Genomic DNA, 23,971 nt, shown 5'->3' with positions numbered 1-23,971 from the left:
GTGTTTGTAATTTATTTTAAAATTCTTGCTATGTTTTTATTTTCAGTTGAAATTAGATCTTGTAGTGCCGTGTAATTTAACCATAGACCTTCAAGTAGAAGACTCATTTGGCAGCCTCTGGGCAAGGATGACCACCGTAGTACAATACCCTATCCTTAATGTTTCCATGACTATATATAGAACTATTGTAGGCCAGCCAACCCGAATTATTGTCGTAGTGGAACCCCAGCAAGACTACACTGTACTACTGGATTTTGGAGATGGAGACAGCATTAGTATCTATTCTCATGAATCGCTCATCAAAGGTTGTTTTTACAGCCCTCTGTTTTGCTCTGTACTCGCATATGAGCACAACTTTACTCAGGCATCTAATTATACTGTGACTCTGATTGTCTCCAATGCCGTTAGCAGAGTGGAACAAGTTGCAGAAGCAGTAGTAGAAGAACCTATTGTTGGAATGGATGTAACATTGGTCACTCCACATCAAATTAAATTAGGTGACTTAATCAATGCCACTGTATATTTTCCTTCTGGTTCCGAGTTTGTTTTCACATGGCTTTTTTGTGGACCATTCACCTGCTATTCTCTTTCTGGAAGGTAAGTTTGTCATCTTCTTTAGATATCAATTCAACTCTAAACATAGAATTCCAATTTAGTGTTTTGATGTTTCTTTTGTTTTAGTTCAGTAAGCATAGCTGCAAATGTTTCTGGAACATGGAACCTTACTACATTCATATCAAGTCCTTTTTATGGCTACCCATGGATTCCAACCCACGTTGAATATGTTAAAGTACTGGGTCCCATTGACGCTTTTAAGGCTTATCTTCCATTTGGAACTGATCATGCAACACTTATTGAGGATGAAAATGGATTTTATTCTACAAAAACACTTGAATTTCGTGCAAGCAGTGCAGTCGAAACCAGTTTTGTATTTCATTTTGGAGATGGATCTCCATCAGTTTATATCAAGGGCAATGTACAAGGTAGCAGATATGGAGCTTCAGCATATCATAGATTTAAAAAAGGTACTGTGCCACGTTTTTTAAAATTGTGTTACATTGTGCTTAAATTTGATGTTACAGAGTAGAAAAAAAAAATCTTCTTTTTTGTGTCAAATTGTGGAAGCTTGCTCCCTTCTACAAACAGAGCTTTGTCCCTATCAACTGGTAAACAATGAAAATGTATGTATACAACACGCATTTCCTGATATTTTCAATATCAATATAAACCACTTTTGTTTTACTATCTGTCACACAAAATAACGTGTAGTTTCCATTTAAATATGTATAAGCCACATAAGAGCTATGTAATATAATCCCCACCGCTTCTGAAATATATTTATCACTTAGACTGATGCATAGGTGAGCTCCTTCCTGAAACTGATCAATTGTATCTGTGCTGCGTGGGACAAAACATTTTATAAGTATTAACATATAATATTATATTAATGGGACATGAAGCCCAGCATTTTTCTTTCAGAATTCAGATAGAACATAACATTTTAAACAGCTTTCCAATTTACTACTTGTATCTAATTTGCCGCATTCTCTTGCTATCCTTTATTGAATAAACAGCAGTTGACATGAGTGAGCCAATAACATGAGGCATACAGTATATGTGTATCCACCAATCAACAGCTCCAGAGACTACCTAGGTATCTTTTTAACAAAGGATACCAAAAGAACAAAACAAATTAGATAACAAAAGTAAATTGGAAATTTGGTTAAAACTGCATGCTCTCTCTAATTATTTGTAATATGTAAGTGGTAAATTAAGTGAAATGGTGTAAATAATGAAAATAACCATGGTTTTATGTTGTCTTTCAGCTGGAGTCTTTATCATTAGAGTTATTGCATTTAATGAGTTCTTTAATGCCACACAAGAGCTTGGTCCATATTATGTAGAGATAGCACCAAAAGATTTATTGTTGGCTATGAATTCTAGCACAGTACATAAAGATGAAACCATTCTCTTCAAAGCATCTCTCAAAACAGGAACCAATGTGTCATATAGGTGGAGCATAAATAACAAAGCAATCTATGGGAATGAAGGTAAGTCTTACAACTGTTATAGTATAATTATCTTTTGGTACTCAGTATTACATTCAGTGGTATAAACGGACAGTAACATATACTTCACTGCTATTTCATCTTTTATATTCTCTCTCTTTAGGACCAGTCATTATTTACAAGTTTTCTACAGCAGCAACGTACAACATCACGGTTGTTGCAGTGAACAAAGTGGGAAATCAGACGGCCTGGAAAATCGTATCAGTACAGTACAAGATGAAGCGTATGTAAATTTAGAAACCTATTGGTGAACAAAAGATACATTTAAATAATAATAATGATATAGAAATGTGTCAAATGGCAATATAATACAAGGTAAGCTATGATCCGTTAAACAATAGGGATGGATGAAACTCTGGGTATATGTTTTAAAAATAAAGAATCTAAGCAAAACATTTTTATTCTTACTGATATTTTTAATAATTATTCAACATTCACTGATAGAAAATTGAAGTTAACTTCCTATTTGTTAAATTACATCTAAATAGCCAAATAATAACATTCTAATGATCATGCTTATAGACATCAAAGTGACTCTACAGGAATTAACATTTTAGCATTCATTCTATGTAAACATTTAAATGGCAGATCAAATCCAAAGGTAACATTTGCTTTACTTTCAAATGTAATAATAAATATATTTATAGATCCCTAGAAACCAAGCAAATAATATAAAATAATGCATTACTGGACAAAGAAATCATGTAGGGGGGAGAACAAATTGCATTCAATACATCTTTAATAAACACTCCCCCCCCCTCCCCCTTCCTCTGCATATGAAAATACTTTTTACACAAGCTGGAGTAGGTATACATCAGTATTCTCCTAAAACTTTGGGGCTTGGATATGAGTCTGAAAATCAGCACAATGTTATTTAAAAATAAGCAAAACTATACATTTAAAAAACCAAAAACCTGTATGGGCTATATAAATGGATCATCTACAAAACATTTATGCAAAGGAACATCTAGTGTATTACGTCCCTTTTTTTCTGAGTTTAAAGTTAACAGAAAGGGTAGAGACTTAAAGGGACACTGTATTTAAAACATTTTCCTTCAAGATTATTTTGTATTTGAAAAAAAGCTGCTTTTGCTTACTGAAACCTCAACTATTCCTCGCAAGAACATGGTCATACATACAAAGGCAAAATTTATTTTCAATTGCTAGAATAAACCTAAAGGTGCAATTTCAAATATATTTAATGCTTGCATCTGGTAAAATAAATCATTGGGAAAAAAAAAGGACAATGTACTCAGTTAAGTAGTTGATAAAAGTTAATTGTACTGGGAACAACCTATGGGAGGCCATTTTATGCTGCTGTCTCTTGTATATGTAGCTTTTTGTTTTTTTAGAAAGAATATTGTAGTACTCATATTTTTACTAAAGGCATTTTTTCCGTACATTAACATCCATTTTACAAAAAAAGCAGTACAAGATTTTATAATATTTTAATCAGTCATCGATCTCACTGCTATTCGACTTTTTCCCAACTTTATTTATACCCTGTCACTAAACGCTGCCACTATAGTAAAATGTTTAACCCCTATCAAGCGGCTCCCAGACCCTGCCGCAACTTTAATAAAGTTATTATACTCTATCCCGCCGCTCCCGGACCCCGCCCTCACCTAAATAAATGTATTAACCCCTATTACGCCGCTCCCGGACCCCGTCCCCACCTTAATAAATGTATTAACCCCTAAACCTCTGGTCTCCCACATCACTACCATTAACTAAACCTATTAACCCCTAAACTGCCAGCCCCCACATCACCATAAACTAAATTAAGTTATTAACCCCTAAACCTAACAACCCGCTAACTTTACATTAAAATGACAACATCCCTATATTAAAATAAATTAAAACTTACCTGTAGAATTAAAATAAAATACATTAAACTATTAATTAACCTACCCTAACTATTATACTACAATTACATTAAACTAGCAATTAAATGAACTATTTTACATATTAAAAAACCCTAACCCTACTCAAATTATTTAAATATACTATTTAACCTTATTAAAAATTACCAAATTACAAAAAAAAGCTGTTACAAAAACACACTAAGTTACAAAAACAAACAAACCACAGTATCAAAAATAAAAATGAATTACACCTAATCTAATAGCCCTAACAAAATAAAAAAAAAAACTAGCCTACAATAAACTACCATTGCCCCAAAGAAATCAGCTCTTTCACCTGTAAAAAAAATAAAAAAAACCCCCAACAGTAAAACCCACCACCCACCCAACCAACCCCACCAAATAAAAAGCCTATCTAAAAAAAACTAAGCTCCCCATTGCCCTGAAAAGGGCATTTGTATGGGCATTGCCCTTAAAAGGGCATTTAGCTCTTTTACCTGCCCAGACCCTACTCTAAATATAAAACCCACCCAAAAAAAACCTTAAATAAACCTAACACTAACCCCCGATGATCCACTTACAGTTTTTGAAGTTCCGCTTGAAGTCTTCATCCGGGCGGCAAGAAGTCTTCATCCAGGCGGCCTATTCTATCTTCATCCATCCGGCAAAGTCTTCATCCATGCAGCCTTTTCTATGTTCATCCATCTGGCACGAAGCGGGTCCATCCTTAAGACATCCGGCGCGGAGTTCCTATTCAATACGGTCACCGCCGTAAACTGGAACTTGAATGCAAGTGACGTCATCCAAGATAGCGTCCCTTGCATTCCTATTGGCTGAAAGGTTCCAATCAGCTAATAGGATTTGAGCAGCTCTCATCCTATTGGCTGTTCCAATCAGCCAAAAGGATTAGAGCTCAATCCTATTGGCTGATTGGAACAGCCAATAGGACGAGAGCTGCTCAAATCCTATTGGCTGATTGGAACCTTTCAGCCAATAGGAATGCAAGGGACGCCATCTTGAATGACGTCAATTTCATTCAAGTTCCAGTTTACGGCGGTGACCGTATTGAAGAGGAGCTCCGCGCCGGAAGTCTTCAGGATGGACCCGCTCCGTGCCAGATGGATGAAGAAAGAAGAGGTCGCATGGATGAAGACTTCTTGCCGGCTGGATGGATCCTTCAAGTGGAACTTCAAAAACTGTAAGTGGGTCATCGGGGGTTAGTGTTAAGTTTATTTAAGGGTTTTTTGGGTGGGTTTTATTTTTAGAGTAGGGTCTGGGCAGGTAAAATAGCTAAATGCCATTTAAAGGGCAATGCCCATACAAATGCCCTTTTCAGGGCAATGGGGAGCTTAGGTATTTAAGATAGGCTTTTTATTTGGGGGGCTGGTTGGGTGGGTGGTGGGTTTTACTGTTGGGGTGCTTGTATTTTTTTTTTACAGGTGAAAGAGCTGATTTCTTTGGGGCAATGCCCCGCAAAAGGCCTTTTAAGGGCCATTGGTAGTTTATTGTAGGCTAGGTTTTTTATTTTATTTTGATAGGGCTATTAGATTAGGTGTAATTAGTTTTTATTTTTTTTGTAACTTAGTGTTGTTTTTTTTGCAACTTAGCTTTTTTTTAAATTTAGTAATTTTAGATAAGGTTAAATAGTATATTTAAATAATTTGAGTAGGGTTAGGGTTTTTTAATATGTAATATAGCTCCTTTAATTGCTAGTTTAATGTAATTGTAGTATAATAGTTAGGGTAGGTTAATTAATAGTTTAATTTAGTAATTTAGTTTATTTTAATTCTACAGGTAAGTTTTAATTTATTTTAAGATAGGGATGTTGTAATTTTAATGTAAAGTTAGCGGGTTGTTAGGTTTAGGAGTTAATAGCTTAATTTAGTTTATGGCGATGTGGGGTCTGGCGGTTTAGGGGTTAATAGGTTTAGTTAATGGTAGTGATGTAGGAGGCCAGAGGTTTAGGGGTTAATACATTTATTTAGGGGGCAGCGGGGTCCGGGAGCGGCGAAATAGGGGTCAATACATTTATTTAGGTGGCGGTGGGGTCCGGGAGCGGCGGAATAGGGGTTAATAACTTTATATAGTGGCGGCGGGGTCCGGGAGCGGCAGGATAGGGGTTAATAACATTGTTTAGGTTGTGGCAGATTAGGGGTGTTTAGACTCAGGGCTTATGTTAGGGTGTTAGGTGTAAACTTTACTGGTTTTCTACGATAGAAATCAATGGGATATCGGGCAGCATCGAACATAAGCTTTCGCTTCTTTCAGACTCCCATTGATTCCTATGGCATCCATGGCCTCCAGGGTGGCAGATTGAAAACCAGGTACGCTGGGCCGGAATAGCCGCGAGCGTACCTGTTAACTATTTGATAACTTGGAAAAGTTGTCAAATAGTCCCAAATGTGTATTCAGAACATCTGTAATGACGTAAGCATTGATCTGTGTCAGATTGAGACCGGCAGGTCGTATGTTATGTCACAGATTTCAACTTTCGCAGGTCTGTAGGCTTTGATAACTAGGTCAAATCAAGCTCGCCACAATTACACTGCGGAATTCCAGTATATTTTCGGTTGACGGCTTGATAAATATCCCTCATTATATTAAAAGGGAGCATTTCCAGTGGCAGCGAGCACCCAGGATAATACTCCCATTTAAGTATTTAATTTAAAATATGCAAAACAGTGCATGTATAGTATTGATTAACAGCCTATAATCCAGTGCTTAAATGGAATTAGAAGCGAAGCAGTAAACAATTACTTCCATGTTCCTCTGAACGGATAGAAAAGTAAAAATGAAACTTGCATGATTCAGATACAGCATGTCATTTTAAGATACTTTTAAATTCACTTATATTTTCAAAATGATTTTGTTCTCTTGGTATATTTTGTTGAAAAGGGAGCTATCTGGTTATTGGTGGCTACATACTTTTGTCTCATGCTACTGGCTCACCAGATGTGTTCAGCTAGCTCTCATTTATAGGGGCCCATTTATCAAGCTCCGAACAGAGCTTGTGGGCCCGTGTTTCTGGCGAGTCTTCAGACTCGCCAGAAACACAAGTTATGGAGCAGCAGTCACAAAGACCACTGCTCCATAACCCTGTCCGCCTGCTCTGAGCCGGAATTCAACCTGATTGAGTACAATCGGGTTGATTGACACCCCCCGAGTCTGCAGGGGGCGGCGTTGCACCAGCAGCTCTTGTGAGCTGCTGGTGCAATGCTGAATACGGAGAGCGTATTGCTCTCCGCATTCAGCGAGGTCTTGCGGACCTGATCCGCATTGTCGGATCAGGTCGGCAAGACCTTTTATAAATAGGCCCCCGAGTCTAGAGCTGACTTTAACTATGTGTTTAATCCCTTTGCAAGGGTTAAGCACACATTTATATATAAGCAATAGTGCAATAATAACATGCTGTACCATATTAGAGCATTTTTGCTCTTTTATATCCCTTTAAGTGCACACAGATACAACATATGGAAATGCCCCTTTTTGCTGTAACTAAATTCCAAAGACTCCAGTCCTCTGGGCACACCAGAATTTCATGGTATCTAAACTAGAGCACTGGTGAAATAATCAGCTGATCAGTAACCATGGTTACTAACCTGCTCTCACCATCAGCTGATTATTCACCTGGGCTTTAGTTCAGATAGGCAAATTTGGCTGATTGGATGTTTTGAGTACTGATGTTGAAAAACACTGTACTAGACCCTTTATACAGCACATAAACCCTGTTAAAATGCTAAAATATATATTTTAATAAGAAAAATGTTACATCTCCAATGCTATCATAAATATTCAGTGCTCATAACAGTAGTTTTTAAATAAATAGTGAAATTAGTAAGCAACATGGTTCTCATTTTTTAAATATATTTTTTCTTTATTCAGCTGTTTCCATTTTCACAAATGGCACCATCTTCTCAACTGGGACAAGCATTAGGTTTTATGTAATAACAGAAGAGGCTGGTAATTTAAAATTCTTTTGGCATTTTGGAGATGGAAAGTCCGAGACAACTACTTCAACATCTATATCAAAAACATATACAAAGCCAAATAGGTACGTTGTTTTAATAATACCACGTTTGTGTTTAAAAAAGTAGTGTATGAACACATTGAAAGCAATATTTGTGCTCCACTGTGTAAAACCAGTGCAGGATAATGTGCGCTGGTATTACAAGTTTTCAGCGTTCGCATCGCTGGAAAGCATTGCGCTTCCATAAGCTCCCTATGGGAGCTTCGTTCTGATGCCGTCAGAGATGGCATCAGAACTTCAGCCCCAGCGTAGGGGGTAGGTAGCGCAGCAAATATAAATATATATATATATGCTGATATACATATATATTTATGTGTTAATATGTACAGTATATATACACATATTAACACACAAATATTCATGTATATAAGCATATACATATATATTTACTGGGAACACACAGTTCCCCATTGACTGCAATGTAAAGGCCCAACTCCCACCAAATTTAACCCCAAAATACTGCCTAGCGCAGTAATCTTTTAAAAACAATAATGTTGCTGCCATCTTTATTTTTTTAATAAACTACACTAGACAGTATTTTGGCGCCATTTAGGGCATATTTATAAAATTAACCAGATATCTGATCTCTGTTTAATTTTCTAAGCGCTAGTTGCTATTAATTTTCGCATTCCCGCAAATGGGCAAATTTTCCTGTTTTCGGGTGCGCGATAATTTAGCCCTCCACTTGTAATCTAGCCTTACATTTTTATGAATCAGATAGAGCATGCAAGTTAAAAAAAATCAACTTAGTGTTCTTAGAATTATCCTTTGGTTGTTGAAACTTAGCTCCTTTAAAGGGACATAAAGCCAATTTTTTTTCTTTAATGATTCTGATAGAGCTTGCGATTTTAACCCCTTAGTGACCAGAGCACTTTTCCATTTTCTGTCCGTTTGGGACCAAGGCTATTTTTACATTTCTGCGGTGTTTGTGTTTAGCTGAAATTTTCCTCTTACTCATTTACTGTACCCACACATATTATATACCGTTTTTCTCGCCATTAAATGGACTTTCTAAAAATACCATTATTTTCATCATATCTTATCATTTACTATAAAATAATTTATAAAATATGAGGAAAAATGGAAAAAAAACACACTTTTTCTAACTTTGAACCCCAAAATCTGTTACATATCTACAACCACCAAAAAACACCCATGCTAAATAGTTTCTAAATTTTGTCCTGAGTTTAGAAATACCCAATGTTTACATCTTCTTTGCTTTTTTTGTAACTTATAGGGCCATAAATACAAGTAGCACTTTGCTATTTTCAAACCATTTTTTTTCAAAATTAGCGCTAGTTACATTGGGACACTGATATCTTTCAGGAATCCCTGAATATCCATTGACATGTATATATATTTTTTTTAGAAGACATCCCAAAGTATTGATCTAGGCCCATTTTGGTATATTTCATGCCACCATTTCACCGCCAAATGCGATCAAATACAAAAAATCGTTCACTTTTTCACAAATTTTTTCACAAACTTTCAGTTTCTCACTGAAATTATTTACAAACTGCTTGTGCAATTATGGCATAAATGGTTGTAAATTCTTCTCTGGGATCCCCTTTGTTCAGAAATAGCAGACATATATGGCTTTGGCTTTGCTTTTTGGTAATTAGAAGGCCGCTAAATGCCACTGCCCACCACACGTGTATTATGCCCAGCAGTGAAGGGGTTAATTAGGAAGCATGTAAGGAGCTTTTTGGGGTATTTTTAGCTTTAGTGTAGTGTAGTAGACAACCCCAAGTATTGATCTAGGCCCATTTTGGTATATTTCATGCCACCATTTCACCGCCAAATGCGATCAAATTTAAAAAAATGTTACATTTTTCACAATTTTAGGTTTCTCACTGAAATCATTTACAAACAGCTTGTGCAATTATGGCACAAATGGTTGTAAATGCTTCTCTGGGATCCCCTTTGTTCAGAAATAGCAGACATATATGACTTTGGCGTTGCTTTTTGGTAATTAGAATGCTGCTAAATGGCGCTGCGCATCACACGTGTATTATGGCTAGCAGTGAAGGGGTTAATTAGGTAGCTTGTAGGGAGCTTGCAGGGTTAATTTTAGCTTTAGTGTAGAGATCAGCCTCCCACCTGAAACATCAGACCCCCTGATCCCTCCCAAACATCTCTCTTCCCTCCCCTACCCCACAAATGTCCCCGCCATCTTAAATACTGGCAGAAACTCTGCCAGTACTAAAATAAAAGGAAAATTTTGGCTTTTTTGTGCATTTTTTTTAGCATATTTACATATGCTTATGTGTAGGATCCCCATTAGCCCCCAACCTCACTGATCCCCCACCAAACAGCTCTCTAACCCTCCCCCTCTGACTTAATGTGCGCCATCTTGGGTACTGGCAGCTGTCTGCCAGTACCCATTTTAGTGAAAAATATGCTGTTATATATAAAAAAAATGTCCCTTTTCTGTAGTGTAGCTTCCCCCCCCCCCAATACCAACCCCCCACCCCTTCCTGATCCCTTAGATGCTTTCAAAAAAATAAGTTTATTTTATATTTTTTTACAATCAACTTGTACCTTTTTTCTGTAGTGTAGCGGTTCCCACCCGCTCCCGCCCCGTGCACGTGCCCGCCCGCCACCCCCCGTGCACGCGCGCGCGCCCGTGCGCGCCCCCGGCGATACCGCAACCGATCCCGCCCCCCTCTCTGACTAAGAAGCCATCGATGGCCGCCCACCCACCTCCCACTTCAGCTCCCACCCACCAACGAATGCGGCCATCAATGTCCGGTGCAGAGAGGGCCACAGAGTGGCTCTCTCTGCACCGGAGGGGTAAAAAATGTTATTGCAGGATGCCTCAATATCGAGGCATCCTGCAATAACCGGAAATCAGCTGGAAGTGATCAGGATCGCTTCCAGCTGCTTTCCAAACCGAGGACGTGCAGGGTACGTCCTTGGTCGTTAAAGTGAAAGTAAATGTTTCCATATTGCCACATATCATTATAATCTATAGCACTAATATAACATTTTCACTTGGTTTGTTTTTTATTTTCTTCAATCTAATAGTTTATATTTTTATATTTTCTTTCCCTACCGTTCTGTCCGTTGCTCCTCCCACCCTCCTTTTCCTGGATTTTGTATTCATTACGTATAGAGCGGTCACACCCGCTCTATACGTAGACTAAAAGCTCGTTCACGATATATGGATCTACTGCGCATGCGCTAATCTGCGATCCGGCTACCAATGCGCATGCGAACTTTCTCATCCCCTAATGAAAACGCGCATGCGTCAAACTGTTTGGCTACATAATACTGAATGAATAGAAAGAATGTATTCATTCAGTATTATGCTATTAGTGTGTACTAGACGCTTTTTTTCTTGACACTACGATACGCTTGATTTGCGATTAGTGGCTAACTCTATTCTAACTCTATTTGACTTTTGGAGCTCGGAGCAGCCCGCTAAGACGCTGAGAATCTTGGCAAGAAATGATGGTCAAGTATGCGCATGCGCAAATTGTGAACGCGCGACAGGCATAACCTTGTTTATATTGCACTCGGCGCATGCGCATTGGCTGCGAGCAGGCTGTGACGTAGCTTTCTGGCCGCCGATCGGCCAGAAAGTCAATTGGTCTCTTGAAAAAACGTGACCAGGAAGTTAATTAACGCATCACCAACGGGCTGAATAGAAGATTAAACAAATATGCATTTAAATGCGGCGAAAACGTTATTTATGTAATGTAAAAAAAAAAGTCATGAATGAAAGTGCTATTGTTTTGACGGTAATTATGTAAATCTGCAGAGTAGAAGCACTAAGTTTACTTTTACTTTAAGTGACTTTTTTAAGAGGACGTACCCTGCACGTCCTCGGTCATTAAGGGGTTAAACAACTTTCCAATTTACTTCTAGTTTGTTTTGTTTTCCTGGGGTACCCTTTGTTGAAAAGGATATCTAGGTAGGCTCAGGAACTTCAGATTGGTGGCTGCAAATATATGCTTTATGTGTTTAGCAAGCTCCCAGTAGGGCATTGCTGCTTCTTCAACAAATGATACCAAGAGAATAAAGCAAATTAGATAATAGAAGTAAATTGGAAAGATGTTTAAAATTGCATTCTCTATCTGAACCATGAAATAAAAATGTTGTGTTTCATGTCCCTTTAAGGGTCAGCCTTTATTGCTTTGAAAAACATTAATAACATATGTATACAATCAAAATTTAGACTATTGTTTTATCTTTATTGTAAAATATGCTCATTTTTATTCAAAACAGGTATAATGTCATTGTTACAGCCTCAAATGAAATATCTTCCATTACATCTGACATCCATACTATTTTCATACAAAGTAGAGTGATTCCTCATAGTCTTGTTGCTAGCTCATCGGTTTTAGTAGATGCCAGTGTGACATTTGAGTGCAGAACAAACTCTAGAGCAAACATCAATTACTTGTGGAACTTTGGTGATGGGTCTATTAGACCTGGAAATAACAAAACTGAGAATCATGTGTTTACAAGGTAAGTCTATAGTATCTATCTATCTATCTATCTATCTATCTATCTATCTATCTATCTATCTATCTATAATCTATTATTATTATCAGTTATTTGTAGAGTGCCAACAGGTTTCGCAGCGCTAAAGACATGGGTCTAATATGCAAAGTAACAGTTATCGGAGGCAAATGGATAGAGGGCCCTGCCAAGAGTTTCACTATTGTAAATCATCTCTCAGGAGGGTGATCTACAGAGCAGCTAGGCTCAAAGGCTTAAATGCTAAGGAGGTTCAGGAGGATAGCTAAAGGAGGAGAGTGACTAAGATAGAAAAATGTTAGTGTAAATTATATGCATCCCTAAACAGTAGAGTCTTTAAGGAGCGCTCAAATGTTTGAAAACTAGGGGAGAGTCGTGTAGAGCGAGGCAGAGAGTTCCACAAAATAGAGGCCAGTCTGGAGAAGTCTTGTAGACGGGAATGTGAGGAGGTGACAAGAGAGGAGGAGAGAAGGAGGTCATGAGCAGAGCGAAGGGTACGGGAGGGCGAGTATCTGGAGACTAGTTTGGAGATATAGGGAGGAGCAGTGTTATTGAGAGCTTTAAAAGTTATAGTCAGGATTTTATGTTTTTTTCTGGAGGTTAGAGGAAGCCATCTATCTTTATATTTATATCTATAATCTATATGCAACACAACACATAGAAAGTCCAGCACTCACTTGTATGCACACAGCTAGATTAAAAGCAAAATGGAAGATTTATTTATTTACAGCAGTTAGCCAAATAGTGATAGGCCCAAGACTTTGTCAATGTCTCTTTTCCCTGGGTCCCTAACTTACAGCCACACATGCTAGCTTTCAACCAACCAAACTGAGATACAAACAAGAGTGACACAGGCTTTTGTAAATTTTCCTAGACACATACAAAACATGGAAATAGATTGTGTTTATATATGTTTATGTTATTGTATGTAATTTGTCATATGGCATTTAAGGGTGTGGTGTGAGTTTGTTGGTCTATCTATCTATCTATCTATCTATCTATCTATCTATCTGTCTACCAATAGTACCTCTTTTTATAACATTTATTGAAACAGCATTATAGAGAATGGTGAAATGCACGTCAAGATAATATCTATGCCTTTTTATAGATGTGAATAAATATAGTCTATAATATAGGTCTGTGCTTTCTGATCATTTCTGATTATCTGAATGGTGAAGAAGGCAGCTGCTCGCAGCAGATGGCTCTTTTCGAAGCCACATTTATTCGTGTAAAGTACAACACACTAAGATCTGGATTTTCACAAAAATAAATACGTCTCTGAAAAGAGCCGAATGCTGCAAGCGGTCACCTTCTTCCGCATTTAGATCATCACGAATGACCCGAATGCACAGACCTACTATGAATCAAACAAATGTACAAAGGTTAATCATTCCTGAGTTTTCAAGCCTCTGCATATTCACAAATTGAATTACTGTTTTAAACAATAGAGCTAATTCACTATACTATTAGATATCTCTTTAAATAGTTATGAATGGTATGCTTGAAATAACATGCAAGATGTGTTTTAGTGAGTTGGGAATGGAACTTTTGGTAAGTTCAAACACTTGCCATTTGAAAATAAGGAAACTGTATTTGACATTTTATTTCTTCAAATCTCATATCTTTGTATTGAAAGAGTGATGAATGTAAGTATAGGAAAATTAACATTCAGTTTATGTTTCCTGAATTATTATTCTCAGGGATCAAACAAAATGATCACTTATACATGTTGTGAATATATTATAGCTGTTATTTATTAGAGATGGGATACGTATGAGGCATTATGGTTAATTTTGGTCATGAAGGCACACGTTGACTGTAAAAACTATGGGGCCTATTTATGAAAGGCCTGTCGGACATGATCTGACATTGCGGATCATGTCCGACAGACCTCGCTGAATGCGGAGAGCAATACGCTCTCCGCATTCAGCATTGCACCAGCAGCTCTTGTGAACTGCTGGTGCAATGCCACCCCCTGCAGATTCGCGGCCAATCGGCCGCTAGCAGGGGGTGTCAATGAATCCGATCGTATTCGATCGGGTTGAATTGTGGCGATGTCTGTCCGCCTCCTCAGAGCAGGCGGACAGGTTATGGAGCAGCGGTCTTTAGACCGCTGCTTTATAACTGGTGTTTCTGGTGAGTCTGAAGGCTCGCCAGAAACACGGGGCTTCAAGCTCCATACGGAGCTTCATAGATAGGCCCCAATATATTAGCTGTAGACACTCACAATATATTGTGTATGATTATAATCTGATTATGACACAAATTATAGAAAAATTAAATTGATAAAGTTAACATATATTGCACAAATAATTTTAAGTTTTCTGAAAACAAATTTACCTCCATCTAATTGTTAAACAAGCCTCAGTTGGCTCTGCAAACACACTGATATCAGTTCTTGTGTGAACTTTACTAGAACTTTAATGTGTCTATAAAATATTCTATTTTAATGAAATATGGATTTTTATTAAATTCTCAACATTTATTTCTTTTGTTTTGTTTAATTTCAGAGAAGGGGAGTTTACTGTGAATGTTTTAGTCTTCAACAATGTGAGCTCTGCTTTCCTTACCAAGCAGATTTTTGTTGTGAAAGAGCCCTGCCAGCCGCCTCCTGTGAAGATTATTGGACCAACAAATCAAATTCAGGTATAGCATCTTATGTGCAATAACTAAGCAATAACACAGATACATAGACATATAAGGGAAACATAGAAATTTATGTTTGCTAGGTCTGCGTCAGTGTTAGTAGTATTAGTTTCAAATTAAACATTAAAGGGACACTCAAGTCAAAATTAAACTTCATGAGTCAGATAGAGCAGCAATTTAAAACAACTTTCCAATTTACTTCCATTAACAAAATGTGCACAGTATTTTTATATTTACACTTTTTGAGTCACCAGCTCCTACTGAGCATGTGCAAGAATTCACAGAATATATATACGTATATGCATTTGTGATTGGCTGATGGCTGTCACATGATACAGGGGGAGTGGAAATAGACATAACTTTGCAATTTATTTTAAAAAAATCTACTCATTTGAAGTTCAGACTAAGTGCTATTGCATTGTCTTCTTATCATGCATTTGTTGATTATGCAAATCTACTGTATTGACTGATCCTTTAAGGTGGAATTAACACTTTTATGTAATTCAAATGAGAAGGCAGAAATAATACTTTTATGTAGTCCACAACTTCCCAAGACACACATATTGTTGCAAGAACCAATTCAGACAACATATTCTGACTTTTTTATTCATTGTGCAAACAAATAATAAAGTTATTCTCTATTCTGGGATTTCCATTTCCGTATAAATCATACAATCCCTTTTGTTTAGCATATACTCTATTGTGGTTGATCACCCACACTGACATTTAAATGAATACTAATCCCAATGTTTTTCTTCCATGATTCAGATAGAGCAGGCAATTTTAAGCAACTTTCTAATTTACTTCTATTAGCAAATTTTCTTCGTTCTCTTGGTATCTTTAGTTGAAAAAGCAGGATGAAAGGTTAGGAGCCAGCTTATTTTTGGTTCAGAACCCTGGATAGCTTTGCTGATTGGTGGCTACAATTAGCCACCAATCAGCAAGCGCTATCCAGGTGCTGAACCTAAAATGGGCCAGGTCCTAAGCTTTCATTTCTTCTTTTGTTTATAATATTTCTCAAGTTTCACAAATCGCCTTGCGTATTTTCAAAATATGTGTAATATAGTCTGTATATTTCTATTCTTTTCCTCCTTACAGTAATTTAATAATGTCACTTTTGGATCCAAAATCGCTTTTTTTTTCTTCAAAAATGCCTTGAGGATTACCTCTATAAGCAAATTGTCTAACCATTGCGTTAAATGAAAATTATACTTTACTTCAGATGTTAATCTTTTGGCATTTGTCATCTGTCGATGACTTTGGTTTTCATGAAAGCTGTCAAATGTCACTAATGTATGTCACTCTGCTGGTTTTCTATAGACCCTGATCTCTAAACTGTCATCCTCCTTAAAATCTTAATATCTTAAAACTCTATTTGTTTGAATATTATTTAAAAGGGTAATAAACACCGAACATGTTATTGTTTAAAATGATAGACAATCCCTTTATGTACTATTCTCAAGTTTTGCATAACCAACACTGTTATAGAAATACACTTTTTACCTCTGTAATTACCTTGTAACTAGGGCCTAGATTTGGAGTTCGGCGGTAGCCGTCAAAACCAGCGTTAGAGGCTCCTAACGCTGGTTTTGGCCGCCCGCTGGTATTTGGAGTCAGTGATTAAAGGGTCTAACGCTCACTTTTCAGCCGCGACTTTTCCATACCGCAGATCCCCCTACGCCATTTGCGTATCCTATCTTTTCAATGGGATCTTTCTAACGCCGGTATTTAGAGTCGTTTCTGAAGTGAGCGTTAGAGCTCTAACGACAAAACTCCAGCCGCCTGAAAATAGCAGGAGTTAAGAGCTTTCTGGCTAACGCCGGTTCATAAAGCTCTTAACTACTGTACCCTAAAGTACACTAACACCCATAAACTACCTATGTACCCCTAAACCGAGGCCCCCCCACATCGCCGCCACTCGATTAAAATTTTTAACCCCTAATCTGCCGACCGCCACCTACGTTATACTTATGTACCCCTAATCTGCTGCCCCTAACCCCGCCGACCCCTGTATTACATTTATTAACCCCTAACCTGCCCCCCACAACGTCGCTGCCAGCTACTTAAAATAACTAACCCCTAATCTTCCGACCGCAAAGCGCCGCCACCTACGTTATCCCTATGTACCCCTAATCTGCTACCCCTAACACCGCCGACCCCTATATTATATTTATTAACCCCTAATCTGCCCCCCTCAACGTCGCCGACACCTGCCTACACTTATTAACCCCTAATCTGCCGAGCGGACCTGAGCGCTACTATAATAAAGTTATTAACCCCTAACCCGCCTCACTAACCCTATCATAAATAGTATTAACCCCTAATCTGCCCTCCCTAACATCGCCGACACCTAACTTCAATTATTAACCCCTAATCTGACGACCGGAGCTCACCGCTACTATAATAAATGGATTAACCCCTAAAGCTAAGTCTAACCCTAACACTAACACCCCCCTAACTTAAATATAATTTACATCTAACGAAATAAATTAACTCTTATTAAATAAATGATTCCTATTTAAAGCTAAATACTTACCTGTAAAATAAATCCTAATATAGCTACAATATAAATTATAATTATATTATAGCTATTTTAGGATTAATATTTATTTTACAGGCAACTTTGTAATTATTTTAACCAGGTACAATAGCTATTAAATAGTTAAGAACTATTTAATAGTTACCTAGTTAAAATAATAACAAATTTACCTGTAAAATAAATCCTAACCTAAGATATAATTAAACCTAACACTACCCTATCAATAAAATAATTAAATAAACTACCTATAATTACCTACAATTAACCTAACACTACACTATCAATAAATTAATTAAACACAATTCCTACAAATAAATACAATTAAATAAACTAACTAAAGTACAAAAAATAAAAAAGAACTAAGTTACAAAAAATAAAAAAATATTTACAAACATAAGAAAAATATTACAACAATTTTAAACTAATTACACCTACTCTAAGCCCCCTAATAAAACAACAAAGCCCCCCAAAATAAAAAATTCCCTACCTTATTCTAAATTAAAAAAGTTACAAGCTCTTTTACCTTACCAGCCCTGAACAGGGCCCTTTGCGGGGCATGCCCCAAGAATTTCAGCTCTTTTGCCTGTAAAAGAATAAATACAATACCCCCCCCCAACATTACAACCCACCACCCACATACCCCTAATCTAACACAAACCCCCCTTAAATAAACCTAGCACTAAGCCCCTGAAGATCTTCCTACCTTGTCTTCACCATCCAGGTTCACCGATCCGTCCTGAAGAGCTCCTCCGATGTCCTGATCCAAGCCCAAGCGGGGGGCTGAAGAGGTCCATGATCCGGTCAAAGTCTTCATCCAAGCGGGGCAGAAGAGGATCTTCCATCCGATTGAAGTCATCATCCAGGCGGCATCTTCTATGGTCTTCCATCCGGAGCGAAGCGGCAGGATCCTGAAGACCTCCAGCGCGGAACATCCATCCGGACCGACGACTGAACGACGAATGACTGTTCCTTTAAGGGACGTCATCCAAGATGGCGTCCCTCGAATTCCGATTGGCTGATAGGATTCTATCAGCCAATCTGAATTAAGGTAGGAATTTTCAGATTGGCTGATGGAATCAGCCAATCAGAATCAAGTTCAATCCGATTGGCTGATCCAATCAGCCAATCAGATTGAGCTCGCATTCTATTGGCTGTTCCGATCAGCCAATAGAATGCGAGCTCAATCTGATTGGCTGATTGGATCAGCCAATCGGATTGAACTAGATTCTGATTGGCTGATTCCATCAGCCAATCTGAAAATTCCTACCTTAATTCCGATTGGCTGATAGAATCCTATCAGCCAATCGGAATTCGAGGGACGCCATCTTGGATGACGTCCCTTAAAGGAACAGTCATTCGTCGTTCAGTCGTCGGTCCGGATGGATGTTCCGCGCTGGAGGTCTTCAGGATCCTGCCGCTTCGCTCCGGATGGAAGACCATAGAAGATGCCGCCTGGATGATGACTTCAATCGGATGGAAGATCCTCTTCTGCCCCGCTTGGATGAAGACTTTGACCGGATCATGGACCTCTTCAGCCCCCCACTTGGGCTTGGATCAGGACATCGGAGGAGCTCTTCAGGACGGATCGGTGAACCTGGATGGTGAAGACAAGGTAGGAAGATCTTCAGGGGCTTAGTGTTAGGTTTATTTAAGGGGGGTTTGTGTTAGATTAGGGGTATGTGGGTGGTGGGTTGTAATGTTGGGGGGGGGGTATTGTATTTATTCTTTTACAGGCAAAAGAGCTGAAATTCTTGGGGCATGCCCCGCAAAGGGCCCTGTTCAGGGCTGGTAAGGTAAAAGAGCTTGTAACTTTTTTAATTTAGAATAGGGTAGGGAATTTTTTATTTTGGGGGGCTTTGTTATTTTATTAGGGGGCTTAGAGTAGGTGTAATTAGTTTAAAATTGTTGTAATATTTTTCTTATGTTTGTAAATATTTTTTTATTTTTTGTAACTTAGTTCTTTTTTATTTTTTGTACTTTAGCTAGTTTATTTAATTGTATTTATTTGTAGGAATTGTGTTTAATTAATTTATTGATAGTGTAGTGTTAGGTTAATTGTAGGTAATTGTAGGTAGTTTATTTAATTATTTTATTGATAGGGTAGTGTTAGGTTTAATTATATCTTAGGTTAGGATTTATTTTACAGGTAATTTTGTAATTATTTTAACTAGGTAGATATTAAATAGTTCTTAACTATTTAATAGCTATTGTACCTGGTTAAAATAATTACAAAGTTGCCTGTAAAATAAATATTAATCCTAAAATAGCTATAATATAATTATAATTTATATTGTAGTTATATTAAGGTTTATTTTACAGGTAAGTATTTAGCTTTAAATAGGAATCATTTATTTAATAAGAGTTAATTTATTTCGTTAGATGTAAATTATATTTAAGTTAGGGGGGTGTTAGTGTTAGGGTTAGACTTAGCTTTAGGGGTTAATACATTTATTAGAATAGCGGTGAGGTCCGCTCGGCAGATTAGGGGTTAATAATTGAAGGTAGGTGTCGGCGATGTTAGGGAGGGCAGATTAGGGGTTAATACTATTTATGATAGGGTTAGTGAGGCGGGTTAGGGGTTAATAACTTTATTATAGTAGCGGTGCGGTCCGCTCGGCAGATTAGGGGTTAATAAGTGTAGGCAGGTGTCGGCGACGTTGAGGGGGGCAGATTAGGGGTTAATAAATATAATATAGGGGTCGGCGGTGTTAGGGGCAGCAGATTAGGGGTACATAGGGATAACGTAGGTTGCGGCGGTTTACGGAGCGGCAGATTAGGGGTTAAAAAAAATATGCAGGGGTCAGCGATAGCGGGGGCAGCAGATTAGGGGTTAATAAGTGTAAGGCTAGGGGTGTTTAGACTCGGGGTACATGTTAGAGTGTTAGGTGCAGACGTAGGAAGTGTTTCCCCATAGGAAACAATGGGGCTGCGTTAGGAGCTGAACGCTGCTTTTTTGCAGGTGTTAGGTTTTTTTTCAGCTCAAACAGCCCCATTGTTTCCTATGGGAGAATCGTGCACGAGCACGTTTTTGAGGCTGGCCGCGTCCGTAAGCAACTCTGGTATCGAGAGTTGCATTTGCGGAAAAAATGCTCTACGCTCCTTTTTTGGAGCCTAACACAGCATTTGTTTGAACTCTCGATACCAGAGTTAAATTTATGGTGCGGCCAGAAAAAAGCCCGCGGAGCGTTAACAGCCCTTTTACCGCCAAACTCCAAATCTAGGCCTAAGTTTCTGCAGACTGCCTCCTTATCGCATATCTTTTGACAGACTTGCATTTCAGGCAATTATTGCTGACTCTTATATTACTCTAAGTACATGACCACAATTTTATTTATATTAAACACATGAACTAATGCCCTCTAGCAGTGAAAAACTGTCAAATGCATTGAGATAAGATGCACCTTCAAGGGCTTAAAAATTAGCATATGAGCCTACCTAGGTTTAGCTTTCAACTAAGAATACCAAAGAACAAAGCAAATTTGATGATAAAAGTAAATTGGAAAGTTGTTTGAAATTACAATCCCTATCTGATTCATGAAAGATTAATTTGGACTTTACTATCCCTTTAATTTTTCTAAAGGATTGTACCAGAACATCCTTGCTACCTTGCTAGATAAATAAAAAATATTCCATTTAATACTTTTAAATACAAATTTCAGAAATTCAGGATAAATAAGAATATTTTTTTTAATAAGAATTCATGTATCCATCGGCACAGCTTGGGGCCCATAGCTGTGCCAACATATTGTAAATACACATTTCTCTCAAATTAATAGAAAAAAATATTATGCAACATAAAAACATAACAAATCCAACAATAGGAAAGAATATTTAGTTGGAAGACACCCATAGTGCTTATTCACAAGGAGCAAGTTGTTAACTGACTCTATACCATCTTCATGAACTATACATGTGTATTGTGAGATACATAGAGGAATACAAATGACACGTTTTTTTATCACAAGAGCAAACTCCTCTCAGATCATGGAAGGAATAATATATTTGATACTTTATATTCACACTTTTGTACTTTACCAATCTGTTGTTTATTAGCAAAATAGCCATTTAATCCTACATTTCTCCAACATTTATACAAATTGACAAGTTGAAATAACATATCTATGCACCTAGAATAGAATAATATTATTCAAATATTTATTTTTTATCACAGACCAAGGGTATAAACTAGTGTTATATACTGCCAGTCAGAGTCCATAGGGTTGCCACCTGTCCCTTAAAATACAGAACACTTATAAGTTACACATGCTGCAGGGTGTGCAGGGAGGAATATAAATAGTTCTGTCCAGAAACACAATACATGTTCCTCCCTGCATGCCCTGCAGCATGTGTAACTCATAAGTGTCCAGGAAAACATGGCTGAGGTGGCAACCCTAGTCAGAGAGTATCTATGAAAATAGGATTTGTTAAATAATAATGACAAAATGTTGAATTTAAACAAACAGCAATAAAGGTAATACAATTGTGATAAATCAGTGACTAGAATATTGATGCTGCATTATTACAGCAGTATATGTGATTAGTTATAGCATTAGGTATAGCATAGCAAGCAAGATTATTGCAATAACAGCAGTCAGTTTAGGGCCGGGCTGGGAACAAAAAGCAGACCTGAAAAAAATTGAAGATATGTTATATTTTCTGTTGAGTCTGTAAAATGCACAGGCCCCATTTTTCTCAAGTGCATGACTGGGATACATCTTCCCTCAATATTTTTTTTCAGAATTAAATTATATGAGTTTTTTATAGAAAAAATGCCATATTTGTTATATAGGTACCCTACAAACAGTCTGTCACCCTGGGCTCCATTTATTAAAGGTCAGGCAGACATGATTTGTTACCACGAACATGTCCACCAGACCTTGCTGTGAGCAGGCAGCATACGCTGTCCGCATTTAACATTGCACAAGCATTCCTTGTTAAATGCCACCCCTTGCTTGCTTACAGCCAATTGGCCACTAGCAGGGGCTGTCAATCATCCGGATTAGATTGGATTGATTATCGTTTCAGGCAGGCCTGAAACGCCTGGGCCCCGAAACTGCTTTTGCACCTTGATAAATGGGGCCTAATGTCTTAACTAGGCACTAAAAACCAGAGGAGGACTACTAAAATGATTAATGATAAATCTAGGATCTTGGTAGGCCTGTCCGGCTATGAATCAATCTTACATTATTTATTTAACATAAAACAAAAATAGAGAATATGCAAAATTTCAAGAGGTACATAAGTGTATAAGGGTCTGTCTAAATAAACACAGTTCTTTATAGATAAGAAAGCCGAAACATAGAAACTAATTCTTGGATAAATATATTAGGTGATATGATTGTAATTAATTTGATTTAACATTTTGCTAGTTCATTAATTTCTTTATATACTATGTGTAGTGCAATTAGAAAAGAAGCTCAATTAATTTTGAACATGAGTGTCTAGGAATCTAGCCCACTATATTGATATAAATTTTCTATGCTACAATTATCATGGCAATGTGTACAGATATTTAAGGTGGGATACAAATAAAATATTTATTTCTATTGTCATGTTCATTAATAACATTTATGTTTGCCATACAGATCCGAAGATACGAGCATCTCCATCTTAGAGTCACCTTTGAAGCTCCAATATTGTGCAATATCTCCCAAGGCCTTCACTATTATTGGTCTTTCGTGAAGTCAGATGGGAATCTTTTAAGCCTACCTGCGCATATTGAAAATAAAAGACAAGCAATCACACTCCCAAAATTCTTCCTGGCTTATGGAAAATATACCGCTGTAGCTAAGGTATGTCTGCATGTATTGATGTTGAAATGATGGCAAACTGTTTTTGGGAAGATTATGGGCTAGATTACAAGTGGAGCGCAATTTTAAAGTGCGTCCGTAAACTGGCAGCGTTTCCTGTTTACGGGTGCACATTAAATAACCAGCCATTACAAGTGACTGGTTAATACTACCATGAGATCTCTGGTTAATGAAAAAAATATCCCTCCATTGTTCCCAAAATAAAGTGTAAAGTTCCATTTCTAAAAAAAAATAAATGAACATCTTTATTTTTTTTACTTTTTTAAATAACTGCACAAAGCAGTTATAAGGGGTTAAATCGAGGGGATGAAAATTGCCTTTACATAGTGGTCTATGGAGACTGTGTTTTAAACTACAAATATATATGTATATGCTTATACATATAAACAAATACTATATACAGTATCTCACAAAAGTGAGTACACCCCTCACATTTTTGTAAATATTTTATTATATCTTTTCATGTGACAACACTGAAGAAATTACACTTTGCTACAATGTAAAGTAGTGAGTGTACAGCCTGTATAACAGTG

At 37.4% G+C, this 23,971-nt stretch overlaps 1 protein-coding gene across 1 annotated transcript in view; it reads left to right on the top strand.

Annotated features, from left to right (window-relative positions):
* Window positions 1-23,971, top strand: part of LOC128661511 (uncharacterized) — a 300,034-nt gene that overhangs the window by 41,356 nt on the left and 234,707 nt on the right. Inside the window, exons 12-19 of the mRNA XM_053715761.1 lie at window positions 47-597; window positions 682-1,025; window positions 1,827-2,051; window positions 2,173-2,292; window positions 7,814-7,982; window positions 12,189-12,431; window positions 14,954-15,089; window positions 23,214-23,420. Of these exons, the coding sequence (XP_053571736.1) occupies window positions 47-597; window positions 682-1,025; window positions 1,827-2,051; window positions 2,173-2,292; window positions 7,814-7,982; window positions 12,189-12,431; window positions 14,954-15,089; window positions 23,214-23,420 (1,995 nt within the window). The remainder of the gene's footprint in view (window positions 1-46; window positions 598-681; window positions 1,026-1,826; window positions 2,052-2,172; window positions 2,293-7,813; window positions 7,983-12,188; window positions 12,432-14,953; window positions 15,090-23,213; window positions 23,421-23,971) is intronic.

This window comes from Bombina bombina, chromosome 5, assembly GCF_027579735.1.
Source record: "Bombina bombina isolate aBomBom1 chromosome 5, aBomBom1.pri, whole genome shotgun sequence".
Taxonomy (NCBI): Eukaryota; Metazoa; Chordata; class Amphibia; order Anura; family Bombinatoridae; genus Bombina; species Bombina bombina.
The sequence above is the reverse complement of the archived record's forward strand: the minus strand, read 5'-3'. Positions and strand labels throughout refer to the sequence as shown.